Genomic DNA, 24,543 nt, shown 5'->3' with positions numbered 1-24,543 from the left:
CATCTCTTATTGCTTTGCTACCTTTTTTGGTGCTTAGATTATTTCAATTTTGCATGAAACTAGAACAAAGTGCCACTGACCTTAAAAAGAAAAGACTTTTTTTTTGGGGGGGAAACCTTTTGATTATTTCTGTGAAGCAGTATGGAACCACAGCCTAAGAACCACAACCCCACAGGATGCCCTGACTATTGTATAGCACGTCTTTTTAGCCTCAGCAATACTCAGAAAACAGCAGGTGTCCGTTATTCAGAGGTTTGCCACCAGAGAAGATGTTTCCACTGTGTCCATTCAGCATGATATTAGGCCTTTTATTTCCCTGACTAGAGAAATTGAGTTAGTTAACATGGTTCCATTTCTTTTTATTTAATTGAACTAAAATTATCCATGCTATGAACTTTTAGGTCTTTATTTTAGAGTCACAGAGAGGCTTACACAGAGTAAGTAACAACCATAACTGTTTACCATGTGCCAAGGCACTTTATGATTATCGCATTTAGTGGAGAGAGGATCATCTTTGGGGTCAGGATGATGTGGGTTTAAGTTTTGCCTCTCACAATACCAATTGGTTGAAAATAGGTAAGAAAACTAATATCTGAGTGTCCTAGGCAATTTTCTAAGATGCTAAGTTCTAGATGATCTACATTGGTAGAGGGAGCTTCCACAATGAAAGTTAACCATAGATCTTCACCTCTCTTCCCCCCCCCCAAATTTTTTGAGCCAAAAGGATCACTGTGATGTGTGAATATTATATATGTATAATATAAATCTAAATAAGAATGACAGAACTATAGAAATATATCATGTAGTTTTGGGTTAGTATATAATATCATTATCACAGAGAAAAATAGCTATATTAAATATATTATTATGCAATATTCTTAATTTTCTATCTCTGTCCAAAACAACTAAGTGGCTTTAAGGTGATCCTAATAGCAGTTGTAGTTTCTTGAACAAGAGAATATGTCTATTCCCTATTAAAGGATGTATGGACCCTATTCCAGTCCATTAATACAAGAAAGTTGTTTTTTTTAGCCATATATATTCTCTCTCTTTTTTAAACAAACATGAATCTTGTTCTTCTTCTCCAGTCTGTAAAATGAATGTACATAAAAGATGCCAAGCCAATGTGGCACCCAACTGTGGGGTGAATGCAGTGGAGTTAGCAAAGACCTTGGCAGGAATGGGCCTTCAGCCTGGAAACATTTCTCCAGCTTCGGTGAGATTTTGCTTTCTTTCATGTGTTACCTTTATAAGCTGTGTATATGTGAGAAGCATGAGTCTGAGTCCTCATCTCTTAAAAGCTTACTCTTCTCGTTCAAAGCTGACCTGGGCACATGCAATGGATTTGTTGCTTTCTTTTAAGAGCATTTCACTCTGCAAACAAACTTCTTACCATTAGTCATGGATTGGTCTGTCTGCCTAGAGGTATTAATTTGCAGTTAAAGCATGTACTAATAGTGGCTTATAGATCTAGAAATAAAGAGAAGAATCAATCAGGGTGTAGTTGAAATAGCATCAAGCTTGGCACTGAGGGAGATTTTAGTACCTGTGCTATCCTTGACTTGCTGTGTGACCTTGGGAAAATCTCTTAACTTTTCTGGGCCTCAGTTTCATTATCTGTACACTGATGGTTTAGATGATCTCTTAGGTCTGTGCTAATTTTAAAGTTCTTTGATTCATGCCACATGGAGCTTTTTTCTTTTTCCTTTATCTTTTCTTTTCTTTCTTTTTTTTTTTTGGTAGGGGCAGGCAGTCAGGTTAGGTGACTTGGGGGAGCTTTTTTCAATGTATCAGTGAAGACTTGCTATGGGAGGGGAGTGGGGGGGTCTCAGTCTCACTGTGGAAAGGAATGAACATTTATTAAGTGCCTACTGTGAGCTAGGCACCATGTTACGCACTACATATACATATATATATATTTCATTTGATCCTCACAGCAACCCTGGTGGTAGGTACAATTATGATTTCCATTTTACAGTTGAGGAAACTGAGGCAAATAGAGGTTAGATGGCTTTGTCCAGGCACCCACAGCTAGCCACTAAGGGTCTAAATCCAAATTTAACCTCAGATCTTTTTGAGACAAGGCCCAGAGACAAGCCTTGAGACAAGCGCCACCTAGCTTCCTTTAAGAAAAGCCAAATTTTATCTTTACAATTGACTCTTTTTGTTGTCTTGGATGACTATAACAACAAAAACAGCAATAGCTAGCTTTTATATAGCACTTTTAGGTGTACAAAAATTTTGTGTTTTACAGATATTTTCTGATTTGTTATCCTCATATGTGAATTTATATGCATGTATACATATAACACATCCTCTGATATGTTATCCTCATAACAATTCTATGAGGTATGTAGTATTATTTTTAACCCCACTTTATTGATAAGGAAACAGGTTCACAGAGGATTAAGTGATTTGCCTGTGGTTGCACGGCTAATATGTGTCTAAGGCAGGATTTGAACACGGGTCTTCCAGACTCCCATACCAGTGCTCTATCCATTGTACCAATTGATTAGCACTTCTCTGGGCCCTAGTTTCCTCTTCTGTAAAATAAGGACATTGGACTAGATAAACCCTGAGCTTCTCAAGTCTGCAATGCCTTGTAAATGTGAGTTGTCATCACAGCCTTTCTGGTTTATGATTGCAGGGGGTTGTACAGGGTTAAGAGATTAGCAGTAGTCCTGTTGAGGACATCACAGAGCAGTAATGTCATCTGCCATATTGTCGTGGGTTTCTAAGAAGAACAGGGATTACATTCCAGACATAAGGGCCAGCCAGCACAAAGATGGGAGAGAAGAGTGAATGATGAGTAGGCCATTATGGCTAGACAATTGTGGAGAATTATAAATAAGAAAACTAGAAAGATAAGAGGATGCAAGGTTGTAAACAGTTTTCAGTGCCAAATGGAGATAGTCATGTTTCTAATAAAGAGGAAGCTAATGGAGATTATTAAACAGAGGGATGATATAATCAGATCTGCACTTTAGGAAAATCGCTTTGGCAGCTAATGTTGAGTACAGACTGAATGGAGAGTGCCTTGTAGCAGAAAGACCAATTAGAATCAATACAAAATAGAGTAAGCCTAGGAGATATGAACCTAGGTTTGAGAAACATACACAGGATAATAAAAGAGCCCCCCCCACTCCTTCCCCAACCCCTCCCAGTCTGTCTCCACCCCACCCCCACTCCTAATGAGGAGTCTTAAGGCAGAGTATACGACTTGCCACATGGGCGAGTTAAAATAGTCTCTGAAACTGTCTTTTCTTTTAATTGACCTGGCACCCTGCCTCATGACAAGAGGAAGAGAGAGGGACCACTCAGAGTTTGCCACATTATGCCAAAATGCCAAGACCTTTCCATATGTAGGGTTATCACATGGCTAGAAACAGCCAGGAAATATGTTACCTCTGACAGGCACAAACAGGGGGAGTCTGCTGGAAGCAGATAGGGGCTATCTGCCCAGCCCAAGTTATACCCAAATGAATTAAAGCCTAAGATAAAGGGGTTGATAGTGAGAAATTACCTAGCCACTTACAAATTCCATTTTCTAGGCTCAGAAAATCTTTGAAATCTTTGCTCTCTCTTTCTCCTAATATCTGGCATTTATACAGTGTTATACAGGTTTTATACAAGTTACCAAAGAATTTTACTTCCATTAACCCATTTGATCCTCATAATAACTTTGTGAGGTAGGCAGGTCAGGTATTATTGTCAACATTTTACAGCTGATGTAACCAAGGCTTAGAAGAAGTTAAATAGCTTACCCAAGGTCACAAAGAGAGTCTGGTAGAGCTCAAATGATTCCCACCTTTGTGTTCCTTCCCCACTACTATTCTACAGATGTGTTGATGGAGCCACTGCCATCAATCTTTGGAAAATCATGGAGAAGTACTTTGAGACAGGCAACCACCCCATTTTTTTCCTTTTAAATTAATTTTATTTTAAAAAAATTTAGTTTACAACATTCATTTCCACAAGGTTTTGAGCTACAAATTTTCTCCCTGTCTTTCCTCTACCTACCACCCCAAAACAATGATCCCACTGAATACCCCCTCTCCCAATCTGTTCTCTCCTATATCCTTCTCCATCACCCCTCCGACTATCTAGTAGGGCAAAATGGATTTCCATACCCCACTGCCTGTATATCTTATTTCCCAGTTACATGTAAAAAAAATAATAACTTTTTAAAACATTTTATTTTAAAACTTTGAATTCAGGGCAGCTAGGTGGCACAGTAAGTAGAGCACTGGTCCTGGAGTCAGGAGGACCTGTATATCTGTGCAATTCAATATAGGTTATACATGTGTATTTACGTAAAACATTTCCATAGTGGATATATTATGAAAGACTGACTATATTTCCCTCCATCCTATCCTGTTCCCCACTTGTTCTATTTTCTACTTTGACCCTGTCCCTTTTCAAAAGTGTTTGTTTCTAACTACCCTACCCCCTAATCTTCCTTCCCATCTATCATGCCCCCTCTTATCCCCATCCCCCCTACTTTCTTGTAGGGTAAGGTACCTAATTTAGTGTATATCTTATTCGCTCCTTAAGCCAAATTCAATGAGAGTATTGTCCCATTCCCTTTTGCCTTCCTGTTCTTCCGCTCCATTGTAACAGTTTTTCCTTGCCTCTTTTATATGAGATAATTTACCCTTTTCTGTCTCTACCTATCTCCTCTCATTATATTCCTCTCTTGGCTCTTAATTTTATTTTTTAGATATCATCCCTTCTTATTCAATTGATCCTGTGCCTTTTGTTTATGTATACATGTACACATATGTATTCATATGCACATATACCCCTCCTATATAAATATATATTTATATTCCCTTCAACTATCCTTATACTGAGAAAAGTTTCATAAGTTACAATTATCATTGTTCCATGTAGGAATGTAAACAGTTCAACTTTGATAAGTTCCTTATGATTTCTTTTCCCTGTTTACCTTCTCATGCTTCTTGTATCTGAATGTGAAATTTTCTATTCAACTCTGTTTTTTTCATCAAGAATGCTTGAAAGTCCTCTATTTCATTGAATAACCATATTTCCCCCTAAAACACTATACTCAGTTTTGCTGGGTAGGTGATTCTTGGTTTTAATCCCAGCTCCTTTGACCTCCAGAATTTCATATTCCAAGCCCTTCGATCCCTCAGTGTAGAAACTGCCAGATCCTGTGTTATCCTGATTGTGTTTCCACAATATTCAAATTGTTTCTTCCTGGCTGCTTGTAATATTTTCTCCTTGATTTGGGAACTCTGGAACCTGGCTAAAATATTCCTAGGAGTTTTCTTTTTGGGATGTTTTTCAAGAGGTGATCGGTGGATTCTTTCAACCTCTATTTTAGCCTCTGGTTCTAAAACATCAGGGCAATTTTCCTTGAGAATTTCTTGAAGGATGATTTCTAGATTCTTTTTTTGATCATGGCTTTCAGGTAGTCCAATAATTTTTAAATTATCTCTCCTGGATCTATTTTTCAGGTCAGTGGTTTTTCCCATGAGACATTTCACATAGCCTTCTATTTTTTTTCATTTGTTTGGGGTTGTTTAATAGTATCTTGATTTCTCATAAAGTCATTAACTTCCATTTGCTCCAGTCTTATTCTGAAGGAATCATTCCCTTCCATGAGCTTTTTGCAATTCCTTTTCCATCTGGAAAGTTTGGCTTTTTAAGGCATTCTTCTCCTCATTTTCTTTTTGGGCCTCTTTTGACATTTGAGTTAGTCTATTTATTAAGGTGTTATTTTCTTCAATCAAGTTGTTGACTCTCTTTTCATGATTTTCTTGCATCATTCTCATTTCTCTTCCCAATTTTTCCTCCATTTCTCTCATTTGATTTTCAAAATCCTTGTTGAGCTCCTCCATGGTCTATAACTAGTTCATATTTTTCTTGGAAGCTTTTGATGCAGGAATTCTGACTTTGTTGTCTTCCTCCCATTCCATGCTTTGATCCTTTTTGTCTCCCAAAAAGGAATCTAAGGTTTGATTTCTGTGCTTGCTTTGCTTCCTTTGCTTGCTCATGTTACCAGTCAATTACTTGACTTCTGAACTTCTTGCCACAGTAGAGCTCTGTTTCCAGAGAGGCGGGCTTTGTCCTAAATTGCTGGGTTTTTGCACCTGCTGGAGCTATTAGTTGGTTGCCCCCTCTGCAAATCCCACAAGCCAGTCCAGATCCAAGCAGGTTAAAGCAAGAGTGATTACCCTCTGAATAGTCACTTGGTCCTCCTACTATCTGCAAGCCAGGAGCTCTGAGGCAGCCACGCAGCAGCTGTGCCTTCACCACTTCTCTCCCTGAGGGCAGGGGCCACACTGTGCTCTTGTGTCCCCCACCAGTTCCAACAGATTTCCACACTGACCTTTTACTTGCTCTTTGCTATTTATGGATTGATAAATCTGGAAACCACCTTAGCTGCTGGTGATTCACTCTCCTGAAGTCTGCTCTGGCTGGCTCATTGGGGCCACCCTGAGGCTAAATCTGCAGCTCACTCAGGGGTGGGCTCAGTCCCCAATGTACTGTGATGGACCCTTCCTATAGGTCTGGTGGGCTTCCTTCAGCAGGAGATTTGTTTCTCTCTGTCACTTTGTGGTTACTGTAGTTCTAAAATTTGTTTAGAGTCATATTTTATAGGTATTTGAAGTGGTTATGGGGGAGCTCACGGAGTTTTCCTGCTTCTATGCTGCCATCTTGTCTCTGCCCTCCCCCACCCCATTTTTTAAGAATGGAAATATGGTGGCTTAGGAGGCTAGAGTTCAATGAACTTGACAACAATATAAGGCAACTTTCCAGGACAGATTATTTATTAAATGGTTGGTAAGTAGGCAGAAAAAATAGTGACTACCAGGAGTCAGCAAGAATTCTTAAGAAGTAATGCCAAACTAACCTAATTTTTAAAACAGTCCTTAGACCTTATCAGGGAAATGCTTCAGATATGATATATTTAGATCTCAGCAAAATATATTGCAATACCTCTTGAGATCTTTGTGAACAAGATAGAAAAAATATATACTAGATGAAACTATAGTTAAATGAATTCATATATAGTTGAACTACATTGCAATAAAATTGTGGGGGTTTTTTTTTGTTTGTTTTTTTTTTTATCGGTATCAGCCTGGAATAGATTTCCTTTGGACACTAGTTGAATTTGCCCTTGGCCTTATCCTATTCAGCATTTTTTGTAATATCTTGGATGAAAACATAAAAAGCATGGTTATAAATTTTTCATATGATTCAGAGAAAGGAAGGATTAGTGAACATAATGAATGACAGAATCAGACATCCAAAAAAAGAAAAGATTTTGCTATGCTAGAAATAGGAGCCAAGTTTAATAAGATGAAATTAAAGCAGGATAAATGTAGAATTGCATGCTTCAAGCTTCAAAAAGGTTTACACTGCATCCAATTCTGTGGAATCACAATGACAGAACATAAAGATATTAAAGAGGTTAACATTATAAATGAAGGGGTCAATATATGGTCATACCTAAAAAAATTCCAATACACTCAGCCAAGTTAAAAAAAACCAGCAAATGAGTTTGGCAGATTGGAAGAGCCAAGATAAACACAAAAAACATTTTATTATAAACTGTAATGCCATGCACAGAAGCTTTCCAGAAGAAATGCTGCTGTGAACAGCCTTTTTTTTATTCACAACATAGTCTCAAAGTAAAATAGTCACTCTTAAGTTAATTCAATCAGTCACTTATCAGTAGTACCAAAGTACACAGTCAAAGTTTTCTACTCTTGAAGCAAAGTCTTGATTAACTCAATTGGTCACTATTCAGTAGTCTTAAAGTCTTCCACTCTTGGGGCAAAGTCTTGATTAACTCAATCAGTCACTAATCAGTAACAATGTTACTCAAAGTACAATCAGTCACTTATTCAGTAAAGTATTACTAAGTATCATACACAAAATCCTCCACCCCTTAGGTCACTAGTAAACTATAGTTCCATAATTACTCAGTACCCAAGGAGAGGTCTTCTCTTCATCTTGACTTGGGGCCTGTTCTCAGATTCCCTGGATCCCCTTCCATGGCCCCAGATTCTACCTGGATTCAATGGCAGACAGCTCCCGGTTCCTTGACCAGCTCTCTGGGGAGGTCATGCTCCATACTGGCATTCACAGGGTCTCTGGTTCATGTCAGCTCCTTCACCATTTCTGCTCCAAGGAATTCAAGGTTCAACCAAGCCACAAACAAAGTCTCAGCATCCTGGTCATGCTTCAGTCACCTGAGCTCCTGGCTCCTGGCCTCCTGGCTCTGGGCTCTGGGCTCCTGGGATCCTGTTCAGAAGGAGCTCCATCACTATCACAAGTTCTCAGGGCTCAGTTCTCTATTCTCTCTTCTGTAGCTGTTCTGCCACCAGATCTTGGTCTCAATGAAATTCTGACTGTGCCTCTCTGGGGCTTTTCTTGTATACACAGTATTACGTACATCACTTCCTTCAGCCAACTTCCTGTTACGTCAGTAACAAGGGGCAGGTGTTCATACCTTCTGTTCCCCCAGTCAGAGGCTTGATCAGTTACTAAGTGTTAAGCACCTGCTACTTTTGCCAACACAAAGGGATCTTCAAATTCAAAATTGCATTACCATTACATATACTAAAAATAAACATCAAGAAAATATTTTAAACATAATTTATAACAAAAAAGAATCCCGTGAAATATTTGGCTATTGATTTGCCTAAGGCATTTGATAAAGTCTTTCCTGCAGTTTGTATGAAAAATATGGAGATGGGGTTCCATAATAGATCTTCCTACATTATCATCATTCTCAGTACTTTCCTCTCCTTTACCATACCCCCTTCCCTCTTCCAAACAGTTTTCAGATTTGTTGATCTTCTTATACTCCCTTTGGGCCCACTCTCCCAACTTGCATGGGACTGACAGAACAGGTTTCATAGGGGGAGAATATACTACTTTCCTCAGGATTCCAGTTAGGGGTCTGCAGGGTAATGTTAATATGGGGAAGCATACTCCCTTTGTCTCATCAGAGGAGTGGTGGGTTATAGAAGCATACATATGTAATATATATGTATATGTACATGCATATGTATATAATTTATGTATATATTATAACATAATACATATGTAATGAAGCATACATTTTCAGACATAGCCAATGTGTTGATTTGTTTTATTGTATTATATTTTGTTACATGGAACATGTTCTATAGTACAGTGGAGTCATTAGGAAATGATAGTGATTTTTTTTAAAGGAGAATCATTAAAACATTTATCTTTTAAAATTAAATTAAAAGAGCCTGGCCAAATAGGGGATCAAAGAAAATGCCATTAGAATCTTCAAGATTGCTATGAAGATTTGAGTTCTGTTCTTGTATCCCTATCCCCACCACTACCAGCATCACCACCTCCTTCTCTGAACAGAAAATGAAATATAAGTTAATAATTTTAATACTGAAAAAAATTTTCTAGTCAGGTTTCTGTTGGGAGAGAGTAATTAAATATTCTTTTAGGCTGAACTGAGGATTGTGAGTAAATGTTTATCTGAATTTCTGGTCTAATATACAGAGGGCAAATTGCCACCTGTTGTTTAAAGTTCCTAAAATAGATGTGATTGCCTTAAAGAGTCAAAAGCCATAGACATTTTAGGTTTTTGATCTGCCATGTGGTAGATTCACTAATTATAAATACAATAAATATGAGAAACCTAAAAGTTCACAAATTGCTTTGCCTTCCAAGTAGCTTCTTATTATGGAGGTGAAGGGGGGGGAGGCAGGACAGTAGGGAGGTAATATCTGTAATTGTATTAGAAGAAAAGGGTATGAGCAGGGTGGGATTAGCCATGTTTGGTTGAACACATTCTTTGTTCATCTATGGCCACAGAGTTGTCAGGTCTTGAAATTCTTAGGGCAAGTGTGAAGGCTGCTCGCCTAGGAAATGGCCAGCAGGTGGCACTCTTGAAATCTAACGACTGAGGAATACAAGGTCTGATGTCAAGGTATTGCCATACAGAGTTTCCAAGAAATCATAGAAACTTACATCTGAAAATGATCTCAGAGATCATCTAGTTCAACATCCTAGCAAGTACAGAAATCCCTTCCACAATATCTTTGACATCTAGCCTCCGCTAGAACACTTTGAAGGATAGGGATTTCATTTCAATATTTATTCATTCAACAAATGATTCTTTAAAAAAAATTGTTATTCATAGCTTTTGTCTTTACATCATCTATATTTCCTAATGTAACCTCTTCTCTCCTACTCCCCCAGCCCAGTAGTAATCCTTTTTAACAAAACATTTTGAATTTAATGATTAAAATTGCATTTAAAATGAACAATAGTCCCCCAGAACTTCAAAGATGGAAGAGGTGACTTCTCATTTCTCTCCTTTGGGGATGTGCTTGGTGATTAGCAGTTTAGTTTTAATTATTTTGCTACTGAGGTTTTTTTCCATAATCATTGTTTCTATTGCTTCCTTAGTTTTGTTTATGTAATTTTATATTGGTTTATATGACTTCCCATGCTTTTCTGTAGTCATAATTTTTATGGCACAGTAGCATCCCCATTACATTCATGAATCACAGCTTGTTAGGCATTCCCATTCATTAGACATCTACTTCATTTCCAGTTCTTTGATACTTCTTAAATCATAAAATATTATTAAATGCTTCTGCTGTTCAGGGTACTGTGAACTCTGTAGTGCCTTGGAGAATAAACAAAATTTCGATAGCTCAAAATCCCTGCCTTCAGGAAGTCTAGTAGCAGAGGAGACTGAGGTCAGGAAAGTGTAGGTGACTTGCTAAGTTTACACAGCTAGTCAGTAACAGAATTGGACAAGAATTCAGGTCTTCTGATGCTTTCCATGGCACACTGTTCCCTTCTTTACACTTAACTTTAGTACAAATTAAAAGCCAGATGTGTGAACTTAAAAAGGATTCCACCAGAAATGATGGTAAACCACCACAAATCAGGAGCTAGTGTTGATGGAGCTTTGTTTGGGGAATATGGCCATATACCAAACTGAAGCAATCCTTTTATGAATATTTTATTGGGATGGAGATGATGCCCCCACTAGAAGAGATCTTGCCAGTTACAGAAGGTGAGCCATCTGGGACTGTTATCCCTTCTGAGGTCAAAATATCATAAATTTCCTCTGAGATTTCTGAGTAACTGTTTTGCTCCTTTCTCCTGCAGAAGCTAATTTCCAGGTCACCCCTGAAGCTACAAGGAAAGGAAAGTATAAAAGAAGGCAATGGTATTGTATCCTCATCTAACCGACTCGGTATTGAAGATTTTGAGTTCATCCGAATGTTGGGAAAGGGCAGTTTTGGGAAGGTTAGTTTGTCTCAAATTAATAAATGATTTTTATTTTATTGAATAGTGTTTGTATTATCATAGAACCATAGATTTACAGCTCAGAGGGACCTTAGAATTCATCTTTTCCAACCCCCTCATTTTATAGATTGGGAAACGGAGGGCCAGAGTGGGCTAAGTGTCTTGCTCCATGGCACCCAGGTAAAAAGTGACAGAGCCAAGATTCAAACCCAAATCCAAGACGAAATCCAGCACCATGCCTCCCTTTTTTCCCCTAGGTACATCCACAGGATGCGTTCCCTAACATTCCTGATTTTTGTCATGCAATAGGTGATGCTTGCCAGAATCAAAGAGACTGGCAATCTCTATGCTGTGAAAGTGTTGAAGAAGGATGTCATCCTCCAGGATGATGATGTCGAGTGCACAATGACAGAGAAAAGGATCCTAGCCCTGGCCCGAAATCACCCCTTCCTTACCCAGTTATTCTGCTGCTTCCAGACCCCTGTAAGTATGATTTGGTGTTCAGATTAGATTAACAGCCTTCTACTCTGGAAATTAAATGTAACTGGATATAGAAAATAGAAAGGAATATGTTATGAGAATTTTCTTTAACCCGGCTCTGTATTGAAGACTGGACCACAGTAACACGTGTTCTGGGCTGCTTGGTTGTCGTCCTGTGTTCTCAAAGAGGACCAAAATATCACTTTGCTCAAGTCAAGTTTCAATGTGTCTGACTGGCTGATCATATCAATATGAGCTCAGAATGGATTCTGCAACTTTGCACAGCCTGCACTTCCTTTGAGCTGTTTCAGTTCTGCTTTCACCTTCTTCTATGTGGGCATGCCATGCTGAGCAGTCCTGTACCAGGGTCTCCCATGTCACACAATCAGTTCCAGAGTTCTTGAGAGAGACCTTGAGAGTGTCCTTGTATCGCTTCTTCTGACCACCGTGTGAATGCTTGCCCTCTATGAGTTCTCCATAAAACAGTCTTTTTGGCAAGCGTACATTTTGCGTTCAGACAATATGGCCAGTCCATCGGAATTGTGCTCTCTGAAGTAGAGTTTGAATGCTTGGCAATTTAGCTCAAGTAAGGACCTCAGTGTCTGGTACCTTATCCTGTTAGGTGATCTTCAGAATCTTCCTAAGACAATTCAGATGGAAGCTATTCAATTTCCTGGCATGGCACTGGTTTATGGTCCAGGTTTTAAAGGCATACAACAATGAGGTCTGCACAACTAGCAGACCCATTCCTACCTTCTTTGGGAGCCAAGAAAATCCTAGATTTGATTCCAGCTTTTGACTTTTTATTTTTTTAAAGCAATCGGGGTTAAGTAACTTGCTCAAGGTTTCCTGGCCAGTTATTTCTGGGTGTGGTGCTAAGTATCAGAGCCCAGATTCGATCCCAGGTCATCCCGACTCTGGGGCCAGTGCTCTTACTCACTGAGCCACCTGGCCGCCCCTAAGCAATTGGGGTTAAGTAACTTGCTCAAGGTTACACGGCTAGGTGTTTTGGGTGGGTGCTAAGTGTCTGAGCCTGGATTCGATCCCCAGGTCATCCCGACTCTGGGGTCGGTGCTCTTACTTGCTGTGTACCTGGCTGCCTCCCCCCCCCCCCCGGCTTTTGACTCTTACCAGCTGTTTGACCATGGGATAAGTTACTTAATATCAGCAGCCTCAGTTTATTCCACAAAATAGGGATGATGAAGCCTATAGTCAAGGCTATACAGTGTGAATGTTTACACAGTGTCAAATGCTACAAATCAGGGCTTGATTTATTGTTTTGTGATTGGGTAGACTTTTGAAAAGGTTAATACAAGTTAAACTTAAAAGCATGTTCTTCAGCCGTTTTTTAGGGAAATATTTTACAGTTTGCCTCTGGCCTATATTCTGATTTACAAGGTGGTTGTGAGGGTCATGTGAAAAAATGTGTGTGAAGTAGCTTATGCATCTTTACATACTATAAAATTTTGGCTATTATTATTACATAGCATTGTAAATTTTACAAAGTATTTTCTTCTCAATAATAATGGCTAATAATGATAGCATTTCTTTTTTCTTCTTTTTATTAATTACTTTATTTTTAGTTTTCAACATTCCCTTCCACAAGATTTTGAGTTCCAAATTTTCTCCCCATCTCTCCCCTTCCCCCACCCTGAGACTGTGTGCATTCTGATTATGCCTTCCCCCAATCTGCCCTCCCTTCTATCACCCCACGCCCCTTCTCTTATCTCCTTTCCTTCTATTTTCCTGTATGGAAGATAGAATTCTATACCCCATTGCCTGTATATCTTATTTTCCGTTTGCATGTGAAAACAATTTTTGACATTTGTTTTTAAAACCTTTAGTTCCACGTTCTCTCCCTTATTCCCTCCCCACCCACCCTCATTGAGAAGGAAATCAATTCTATATAGATTATACATGTGTAGTCAAGCAAAACACTTCCTTAATAGTCATGTTGTGAAAGACTAACTCTATTTCCCTCCATCCTATCCCACCCCACATTTATTCTATTCTCTCCTTGGACCCTGTCCCTCCTCAAAAGTGTTTGCTTCTGATAACCCCCTCCTCCCATTTGCTGTCCCTTCTACAGTTGCATTTCTACAACCCTTTAACATTTTCAGAGTGCTTTACAAACATCTCATTTTATCCTCACAGCAATCCTGGGAGGTAGGTGCTCCTGTTATCACATTTTACAAACGAGGAAACAGTAGCCCTGTAAGGTATAGCACAACACACAAATTATTGTCCCCATATTAGCAATAAGGAAAATAGTTTTATTTGTTAAGAGGTGAAATGTCTAATGCCTAATGTCACATAGTTAGCAAGTAGAAAGCAGGAAAACTAAGCCAAGTCTCCTAACTCTAGCACCCGAAATAGGCTTTAATCAGCTGGCAATATTTAAACCTAGATAATAAATATTCCTCTGTCTGATATTTGTCTAACTGATGAAGCAAATCTGTTTCTAAAATTGCTGTTTCTGACTTTTGGGGAACATCTCACCCTAGACTTATATAGAAAGACTGCTTCTGAAACTTCAGGTGATACTATAGAAAAATGGGTAAAATATTAGGAAAGGAATTAACTCTTTTAGAAAGATTCAGAGCTCGATGAATGCAGAGATTTCCTGGAAGCACTTCCCTTGTATCAGAATATAAGCATTTGTGAAATTATGTGAATGACAGACACTGCCTGCAGAGTTTCAGACCTTAAATTTAATTGCTGTGCTTTTCCTAGTAGTTAATTCAAGTTTGGTCACTAGATGGCAGTCATTGCCACAAGGTAATTGTAATAGTTAAAGTATGGAAGCTTAAATATTACACTAAGACTATTGGGACATTGTATTTCTATCTAAGAGATGAGTCAGTTGGGCAGCTAGGTGATAGTAATGGATAGAGTTCTGGGCCTGGAGTTAGGAAGATTCCTTTTCCTGAGTTCAAATCTGGCCTCAGACATTTGCTAGCTGTGTGAACTTAGGCAAGCCTCATCTGTAAAATGAACTGGAGAAGAAAATAGCAAACCACTCCAGTATCTCTGCCAAGAAAATCCTAAATGGGGTGACAATGAGTTGAGCAAAACTCAACAACAACAAAAATTTCTGCCTAAGAGATGAATTGCAGTAGTTTGAGTTCAGACAAAGAAAAAGAATTAATAGGGGAAGGTGCCTCTAAACTAAAAAAGAGCCGGGTTTTTTGTTTGTCTTTTTGCATTCTCACAGAAGGCAATTAAAATATAATCTCTTTGATCTTTTCTCTTTCTCTACACACACATATATCACAATTCAAATTGTTGTGGTAACTTACACCTTGTTTCCAAAGTCCTGCAATTAAATTTGTACATATTGATATTCATCTTACATGCAGCCCAATACTAACCTTTCTAGATCACTTTGGATACTGATAAGTTATCCATCCCAGTATGTAGACATTTGAGGTGGTAGATTTTACCACAAACTCCTTTCTTAGACTTTTGTCTCCTTTGGATTTCTCCTAGAATTGTAAAATCATAAACTTATAGTTGAAAGGAACCTACCTAGAACAATCTAGTCTAACTTTACATTTTATAGATGAGGAAACTGAGACACACATACATAAAGTCACTTCCCCAAAGTCCTAAAGATAATCATTGGAGATAGGATTTGAATGTACATCCTCTGGGTCCATAGTCTGTATTCTTGATATTAAAATAATCTGCCTGTACCAAATGTTACTCTTCCTTCATTTTAGGTATTCCTTATGCTATCTAGCTTGGAGAAATATTGGCAGTTTTCTTCTTTCCCTCATCCCTTTTAGTTTAAAGCCCTTTTGATTAGATTGTCAAGACACCTAGCAAATATATTCTTAGCAGCCATTTATGTTTATGTATACTCTGGCCGGGAATTTATCTCCCAGTATTTAATGCCATGATCCAGAAATACAAATCCCATTCCCAAGAACTACCTTCTCAGTCAGTTGTGTACTTCACAAACCAACTTTTTTCTTTGCAATACTTTGCCTTCAATAGGTAGTAATGAGGAAAAGTCCGTGCCCCTTTTACCTTTATTTTCTTGCCCAAGGCTTTTCCAATTTTCAGCCTTGAAGGAAGCTATAGATTCTAAGATGAGGGCATGAGGAGGGCATTCTTATTGTTGATCATCATTCTTGAAACCAATGGCATCATGAGGGTGATATCTTGACTTGCAAGTAAATTTTGTTTAAGTGAGGCAGAGCTGCACAAATTCATTAGCCTCACTCTCCCCTTCACAGTCATAAGACAGAAGCCAAGACAACTGGCAATGGCCCAGGATGCACTGGGTGACCTTGGTCTGTCTTTCCCAGGTCTCAGTTTGTCTGAAGCAATGCCTATTTAATGACTAAGGGCTGCATAAGAATTAAGACAGAAGATGGCCTAGTTTACCATGCCAAAGATATCAATCTGGGAGAGGGAAAAAAAACCAGTAAACATTTCCTATGTGGAGAGTACTTTCCAAGGCACTGGAGAGGGAGATATACCAATATTCATTATAGTCATGGGGAACAGACTGCAAAAGCACAGAGATGGGATATGAAACATTGAATACAGTATACAGCTAACAGACCAGTTTGACTGAGATGTAGAGTTCATGAAATCAAGTAATCTTACATTCTACAAATGTGGAGAGGGAGAGTAGAATATGAGAGGAAGAAGGTATGGATAGACTGAAAGTCACAGGACAAAAATAGTTTTAAGTAGAATGAGGAGTCCTCTCCTATCTACAGAATGGAATTTTATTAAAGAAGCAGGGCCATTTTCTTTTTAGTCCCTTTAAAATCAGGAGCCCAAAGTTTTAGTAAGTAAGGCTCACAGAGTAAATATAGTATTAAAAAAAATTTTTTTTTGCTTTTTTTTTGGAGGGGGGGGGCAGGGCAATTGGGGTTAAGTGACTTGCCCAAGGCTACATGACTAGTAAGTGTCTGAGATAAGATTTGAACTCAGGTCCTCCTGACTCCAGGGCTGTTTCTCTATTCACTGCACCACCCTAGCTGCCCCAATACAGTATTTTTTTTTTTAAGCAATCGGGGTTAAGTAACTTGCTCAAGGTTACACGACCAGTTATTTCTGGGTGTGGTGCTGAGTATCTGAGCCCGGGATTCGATCCAGGTCATCCCGACACTGGAGCCGGTGCTCTTACTCACTGAGCCACCTGGCCGCCCCCCAATACAGTATTTTTTGATCCCGATGAGAGAGAATGTGTGATTCTATAAGGACCTGAGTATAGTTTAAGTGACCCAAAGGACAGTAAAGAGAGACATGGTTGGAAGTATGCTGCAGAGTGTTGATCATTCAATTCAATCAACATTTTTATTGCTATCTTCTTATTTTACATCACCTTTATTTTCAAATCTATCTCTCCTCTCTGATCCCTCAAGAGAACCCTCCCTTATAACAAAGAATAAAAAAAGAGGAAACAAATTCATTTAGCAAGACTAACCAGCACATCAAAGAAGTGTGATAGTTTATGAGTTGTTCCCTACCTCTAGTCCTTCATCTCTTCAGCAAAGAGGGGCAGGTGCATTCTTAGCTTTCTACATTTGGGCTAAATAGTCATGTAAATTTCATATATTCTTTTTGAAATTATTATTATCTCCATTTACATTATTTTTGTCATTGTGCATGTTGTTTTTCTAGTTCTGCTTACTTCACTTTATCAGTTCATATAACTCTTACCATGCTTTTTTTTCATCATGTTCATCATTTCTTAGAACATTGGGAAAAGCAGGCAGACCTGTTTGGCTGTAATGCAGAGAATATGCTAGGGAAAGGGAGTAATATACAGTCAGCCTGAAAGAATTGGTTGGTGCTAAATGAAGGACTTCAAGTGCCAGTAGAGTTGGTATTTTATTCTAGAGGCAATAAAAGCTGTTGAAGTGAGGGGAGTGATGCGGTTAGTCCCGTGCTTTCAGGAATATCAATTCAGCAGCTCTGTGGAAAATGCAATAGAGGCAGAGGCTGAATTCATAGAGATATCTGGACTACTGCAGTAGTCTTACTCACTGAGCCACCTGGCCGCCCCTAAGCAATCGGGGTTAAGTAACTTGCTCAAGGTTACACGGCCAGTTATTTCTGGGTGTGGTGCTGAGTGTCTGAGCCCGGGATTCGATCTCCAGGTCGTCCCAACACTGGAGCCGGTGCTCTTACTCGCTGAGCCACCTGGCCGCCCCTGAGCAATTGGGGTTAAGTAACTTGCTCAAGGTTACACGGCCAGGTGCAAACCTTTGTATCTTACTGGATATGAAAGAGGTTGTGGTTTGTCTTTTATCCTCAGAGAAGAGCATGATATCAAGGAGATGATGACATGACTTGCAATTGCATTGGATTTGAGTGAGGCAGAGCTATGCCGGGTCACCAGCCTCATTTTCTCCTCCAGAGCCAGCTCTGTTCAGTGGCCAGATATAGATCTGGACAACTATGAAAGAAGGGAGGGGTATGAGAGAGTAAAAAGTCCTAGACTTTGAACCTAGGTGGCCAAAATTGACTTGTCATGAAAGAAGTGGCATACAATATATCATCAGCCATGTGACTGAAAAAGGAATTAGGCTGGTCATTTAATGAAATTTAAAGATAACAAATGAATCATCTGAATTTGTGCATATTGACAGATAAAGGACCCTAAGGAGTTTGGGAGACCCACCATAGAAATTATGGACAAGAATTTCTCAGAATGCAAGGGTATGAATGGGTTGCAATGAAAATATTGTGCATAAGAATTAGAAATTGAAGGAATGCCCATTAACTGGGTAATGGCTGAACAAGTTGTGGTATATCATTGTGATAGAATACTATTGTACTATAAGAAATGATGAGCATATTTGTTTCAGAAAAACCTGGAAAGACATACATGAACTGATACAAAGTGAAGTGAACAGAACCAGATCATTATACACAGTAACAGCAGTATTGTAAAAATAGTCAACTGTGAATGACTTAGCTATTATGAGTAATACAATGATCCAAGACAATTCTGATAGACTTATAATGAAAAATCCTACCCACCTCTAGAGAAAGAACTGATGAAGTCTGAATGCAGATCAAAGCATGCCTTTTTTTACATTTTTAATTTTTATTGTTTTTTCTTTCACAACATGACTAATATGGGGAAAAAAAGGAAAATATTGTGTGTAAGATCTTGGTGTTAGATCAGTCAAGGGGGAAATTTCCAGCTTAGGAGACTGCAGAAGTCTTTGGAGCAGAGGTTTCATTGTCATGAGGGTGGCTGAAAAGACCAGTCTTAAGATATTTTCCATTTATCTCAATGTTTAGGTTGTTATACTTTCTGATCAACTGGTCAGCAAAAGGGATAAAGAAGCTTTAGAGGTAGGAAAAAGGAAGAGTAAATACTAGTCAGGTGGGCCACCAAACACAAACTAAATCATTTCATTCACAGTTGGGAAATGTTTTTGAATTGCTGGCAGTAAGAAAATGTAGAGCAGTGAGTGCCGCAGACTTGCTTTGATTATGACCTTCAAAACTATACTTTACTGGCAAGTTTCAGTGCATTGGACCCCCTCTTTAGTGAAATGAATTGATGCAATTCATCATATTTTCTTAATGTTTAACCTTAATTCTGGTGTTTCTTTGTGGAAGGTCTATTCAGAGCCTTGCTCGCAGTTTATCTGTGCCACCAAAGTACAGATTCTCCCTTAAAAGTGACAAAAACCCAGTGTTCTTGCTCCCTACTAATGTCCTTGGCCCACTGGCTATCAGTTCCTTTCAGGAAAAGGTCCCAATTACTACATTAGACTCTGTCCAGGTCAGTGGAATTTGCAAATCTCAGCTGTTATTCATTTCTATCTTTTGTCCCAGTGAAGTTTGCATGAGGCCTTGCCAAAGTAGCAAAACTTGAGTTGTTGGCAAAGGTTCATCTCTTTCAGTAATAAACTGCCTTCTCAGATGTTCTCAAACAAAGCCCCATTGTACTTTAGAAGTATAGTCTGATACTACCTCCCAACCTCAACTGTGTCATTTTCCCCAGATGAGTTGGATTTCAGAATGCTTACATTGTACTTATTGTATGCCATGAAAAAACACCTCGTAATCATGGAGTGAGAACAAATACATCATTTGTCTATATTGTTTTTCAGTTCTTGTTATATCACAAGGGATTGAAACAGGATTAGAGTCCCCTCCACCTTTGAACTCAGTATTTTAAGGTCCTACTAGTAGAAGGCATTAGGCAGCTTTTCCCATAGAAAAGGTGCTGGGTGGCATGGTGGATACAGTACCGGATCTGAAGTCAGGACATGACTTCACAACCAATCTCAGATACTGAGTGACCATGGCCAAGTCACCTAACTTCTGTCTTCCTCCAAAGTTGAAGATAATAACAGTAGTTGCCTCCTTGGATTGTTGCAAGGATAAAATGAGTTAGTATTTGTAAAGTGCCTATTAACACAGTATCTGGCACATAGGAGGCTAATACATGCTTGTATCCTTCCTAACCTTTGCTTCATCAGTCATCTCTATGTAGATGACATTTATTCAGTCTCTAGGCCCTATTTTTTCCCCTGAATTCCATAACTGAATTTCTAACTGGTTTCCAGATGTCCTGCCAACTCCTCAAACTTAATGTGTGTCACCAAATACTGCCTTTCCTCCTGACCTCTTTATTTCTGCTAATGGTGACACTAATCTCTCAGTCACTCAAGGTCAATACCTTAGAATTATCTTTGACGTCTCTTTCTTCTCTGGAGATATCTAATCAACTATATCTTTAAAATATCTAACCAATTATTTCTTTAAAATATCTCTCCTTTTCATTCCCTTTACCATCAATCACCCTCTTGTTCAGTTGTTTCAGTCACGTCTGACTCTTTGTGACCCCATTTGGGGTTTTCTAGGCAAAGCTACTGGAGTAGTTCACTATTTCCTTTCCAGCTCATTTTGCAGATGAGGAACTGAGGCAAGCAAGAGTTAAATGATTTGTCCATGGTCACAGAGCTAAGTCAGTGTCTAAGGCCAATTTGGAACTCATGACGATGAGTCTTCCTGACTCCAGACCCAGCACTCTATCCACTCTGCCACCAAAATGCCCTACCTATCCCACCTCAGGCCTTTCACCTAGGCCATGTAAATAGTATTTCAATTAGTGTTACAATCTCTCATCCTTCTCTACTTCAGTCAGTTTTACTGCCCCCACTCTCTTTAGTCTTCCTAATGTACCACTCCAATCCCACCACTTCCCTGCCCCCAAACTTTCAGTTTAACTGCAGTAGAAATCCCACACTCATTCACATGGCATTCTAGACCTTCTACATTCCAGTTCCAGCCTATATTTTCAGAATTATCCCACATTATTTTCTATCATGTGCCCTAACCTCCAGACACATGAGATTATTTGCCATTCCATGAAGAGTTCTTTTACTTTCCTGCTTTTGTGTCATTTTTTATTCTTAGAAAGCACTATTTACTATAAAAAAAAGTCCTTCCCCACTGCATCCCAATCAGTCTGAGTCTTTGCCAGTTGAAAGCCTCCTCCTATTTTTTAAACCTCACCTCAAATGCTTCCTCATTTGTGAAGCCTTCTTGGGTCCTACCCACCCCCCAACCAGATCTTAATATCTCCTTTGGACTCTTAGCACTTTAGCTCTTGGGTAAACTTTCAGATTTACCTAAGATGGAGGTGGTTGGGGAAGGTGGCAATCTGGATGAGCAGCCAGCAGAAAAGCTGATGACAGAACTTTGAGGAAATACCACTTGAAAGGGACAAAGGAAAAAGAGGGACTAGCTGGAAATAAGGCAGCTGGGTGGCACAGTGTATAGAGTGTTGGGCCTGGAGTTAGGAAGTCTCATTTTCCTGATTTCAAATCTAGCCTCAGACAGTAGCTCTGTTGACCATGGGCAAGTCACTTAGCCCTGTTTGCCTTAGTTTCCTCACCTGTAAAACGAGCTGCCACTCCAGTGTCCTTGCCAAGAAAACCCAAAAATGGGGTCACAAAGAATCAGGCACAACTAAAAAAATGACTGAACAATGAATAACAGCTGTAAATAGAGCAGTAAGATTGATGAGATTACACTCACAAAGGTCGAGGATTTGTCTGACAGAAACCAAAAGACATGGAAGTAGTTAAGGAAAGCATTGAGGATTTTTTGGTTTGTTTGGTTTTTGTTGTTGTTATTGTTGTTAGCAAGGGGTTACAAGATTGTCAATAATTTCTTACAACCAGCATCTTTGTAACCAGTATCTATATTGTAGATGTGTCTATGTTATATGCATCACATTGTGCAGGGGAAAAAAGAGAGTAGAAAGAGAAATTTGAAGTTGCCAGAGGGAGGGAATGAAAGGCCCCAGAGGAGGTAGATGGAGAGGTTAGCCTTGAACAGGTAGGCTGCCTTTTCTGAGATAAGAGGGAAGGAGCACCATAGAGTTAAGATATTGAGAGGTTTTGAGGCACAGTGAGAGAGAGTTGAAGGAATTCACCTCGATTATACTCAATTTTCTTAGTAAAATAGATGAGACCATCAGCATAAAAGCAAGAGAGATAAGTGTTAAGGGTTTAAGGAGAATGGAAAAGTTCTGAACATCTCTCCTGTGGAATGTAATAAAAAGCTGAATAAAAGATTTGCTGAGCATCAGGAAGGAGCCAGTTTAGACTACCCAGAAAGAATTCGTTAATAGACCCCAGGAGCAATGTTGTACCCTTTTCTATCTATCTTGGAGCTAAGGTGTTGAGAAAGCGGACTGTGAAGTTTAGCTAGGATTAAATATAGGTAAAATGGGTATGATTTGAAAGTTAGAGCAGGCAAAGGATTCCAGGGTAAAATTAAGAGCATAATAGGACACAAACTTTTAGAGAACAGAGACTCTGTTACTTTTTAATCTCTGTATAGTCAGTATCTTGACTTTGTGGTCCAAGCTGCATCAACGGATAGTGTATTTGCATCTACTAGAGCTGGTAGGATGAAAATTTTTATTTCAAAGTAAAAATATAATATCTGCTTACAATTATAGTAACTTAGTGGCTAAAACATTGGGCCTAGAAGACTTGAGTTCAAATCTAGCCTCATCTGTAAAATTAGAATAATAATAGCATCTTCCTTTTAGAGCTGTTGTCAGGATCAAATGAGATAATATTTGTAAAGTCCTTAGCACCGTACCTTCTACATAGTAGGGACTACATAAATGTTAGCAATTTATAATTATTTGTATTTAATTTACATTTGCATAGGTAAAAGAAATTATAGTAAAATTATAAAAAATCATTTTAAAGTTTTTGAATCATTTAACACCTCTGGTATTTGTTGGACTCATTGATATATTTCAGAATAAGAGTATATGTATATATATTTTAAACATTTGATTTTAAAACTCTGAATTCCAGATTCATTCCCTTCCTCCCTTATCACCCACACGTACTGGGAAGATAGGCAGTTCAGTATAGATTGTACATGTGTAGCTCATGCCAAACATTAACATAGTAGATATATTGTAAAAGACTGACTATATTTCCCTCCCTCCTATCCCACCTCCCACTTGTTCTATTCTCTACTTTGATCCCATCCCTTTTCAAAAGTGGGTGCCTCCAACTTCCCTCCTTCCAGCGTGCCCTCCCTTCCATCATCCCCCATCTCATCCCCTTCCCCCCTACTCTCTTGTAGGATGAGATACCCTATTTAGTGTGTATTTTATTCCCTCCCCAAGCCAAATTCAATGAGATTAAGGTTGACCCATTCCCTTTTGCCTTCCTATTCTTCCCCTCCATTGTAACCTTTTTTTCTTGCCTATTCTATATGAGATAGTTTACCCCATTCTGTCTCTCCCCATCTGCTCTCATTACATTTCTCTCTCACCTCTCAATTTCACCTTTTAAGTATCATCCCTTCCTATTGAATTGGTCCCGTGCCCTCTATCTGTATATACCTGTATACATATATACACATATTCACATACGTATTCATACACCCATATACCCTCTGATATAGAAATATATATATATGTATGCATACACACACACACACATATATATTCCCTTCAAATAACTGAGAAAAGTTTCATCAGTTACAATTATAGTTTTTCTATATAGGAATGTTAATAGTTCTACTTTGATAAGTTCCTTATGATTTCTTTTCCCTGTTTACCTTCTCATGCTTCTTGTATCTGAATGTCAAATTTTCTATTCAACTCTGGTTTTTTCATCAAGAATGCTTGAAAGTCCTCTATTTCACTAAATGACCATATTTCCCCCTGAAACATGATACTCAGTTTTGCTAGGTGAGTGATTCTTGGTTTTAATCCCAGCTCCTTTGCCCTCCAGAATATCATATTCCAAGCCTTTTGGTCCCTCAGTGTAGAAGCTGCCAGATCGTGAGTTATCCTGATTGTGTTTCCACAATATTCAAATTGTTTCTTCCTGGGTGCTTGTAATATTCTCTCTCCTTGATCTGGGAATTCCAGAACCTGGCTATAATATTCCTAGGAGTTTTCTTTTTAGGATCTTTTTGTGGAGGCGATCAGTGGATTCTTTCAGACTCTATTTTGCCCTCTGGTTCTAAAACATCAGGGCAGTTTTCCTTGAGAATTTCTTGGAGGATGATTTCTAGATTCTTTCTTTGATCATGACTTTCAGATAGTTCAGTACTTTTAAAATTATCTCTCCTGGATCTATTTTTCAGGTCAGTGGTTTTTCCCATGAGATATTTCACATTGCCTTCTATTCTTTCATTTGTTTGGATCAATTTAACAGCATCTTGATTTCTCATAAAGTCATTAGCTTCCATTTGCTCCAATCTAATTCTGAAGGAATGATTTTCCTCAGTGAG

The 24,543-nt window shown here is 38.8% G+C and overlaps 1 protein-coding gene across 1 annotated transcript in view; it reads left to right on the top strand.

Annotated features, from left to right (window-relative positions):
* Positions 1-24,543, top strand: part of PRKCH (protein kinase C eta) — a 335,555-nt gene that overhangs the window by 169,084 nt on the left and 141,928 nt on the right. The window contains exons 7-9 of the mRNA XM_069092033.1: positions 1,089-1,216; positions 11,152-11,292; positions 11,602-11,775. Coding sequence (XP_068948134.1) covers positions 1,089-1,216; positions 11,152-11,292; positions 11,602-11,775 — 443 coding nt within the window. The remainder of the gene's footprint in view (positions 1-1,088; positions 1,217-11,151; positions 11,293-11,601; positions 11,776-24,543) is intronic.

The sequence above is a fragment of the Petaurus breviceps genome, unplaced genomic scaffold (assembly GCF_028583685.1).
Source record: "Petaurus breviceps papuanus isolate PSGF00001 unplaced genomic scaffold, PetGlider_PUasm1.0 189, whole genome shotgun sequence".
NCBI classification, from domain to species: domain Eukaryota; kingdom Metazoa; phylum Chordata; class Mammalia; order Diprotodontia; family Petauridae; genus Petaurus; species Petaurus breviceps.
Note: the sequence above shows the minus strand (reverse complement) of the source record. Positions and strands in the feature narration are given on the sequence as shown.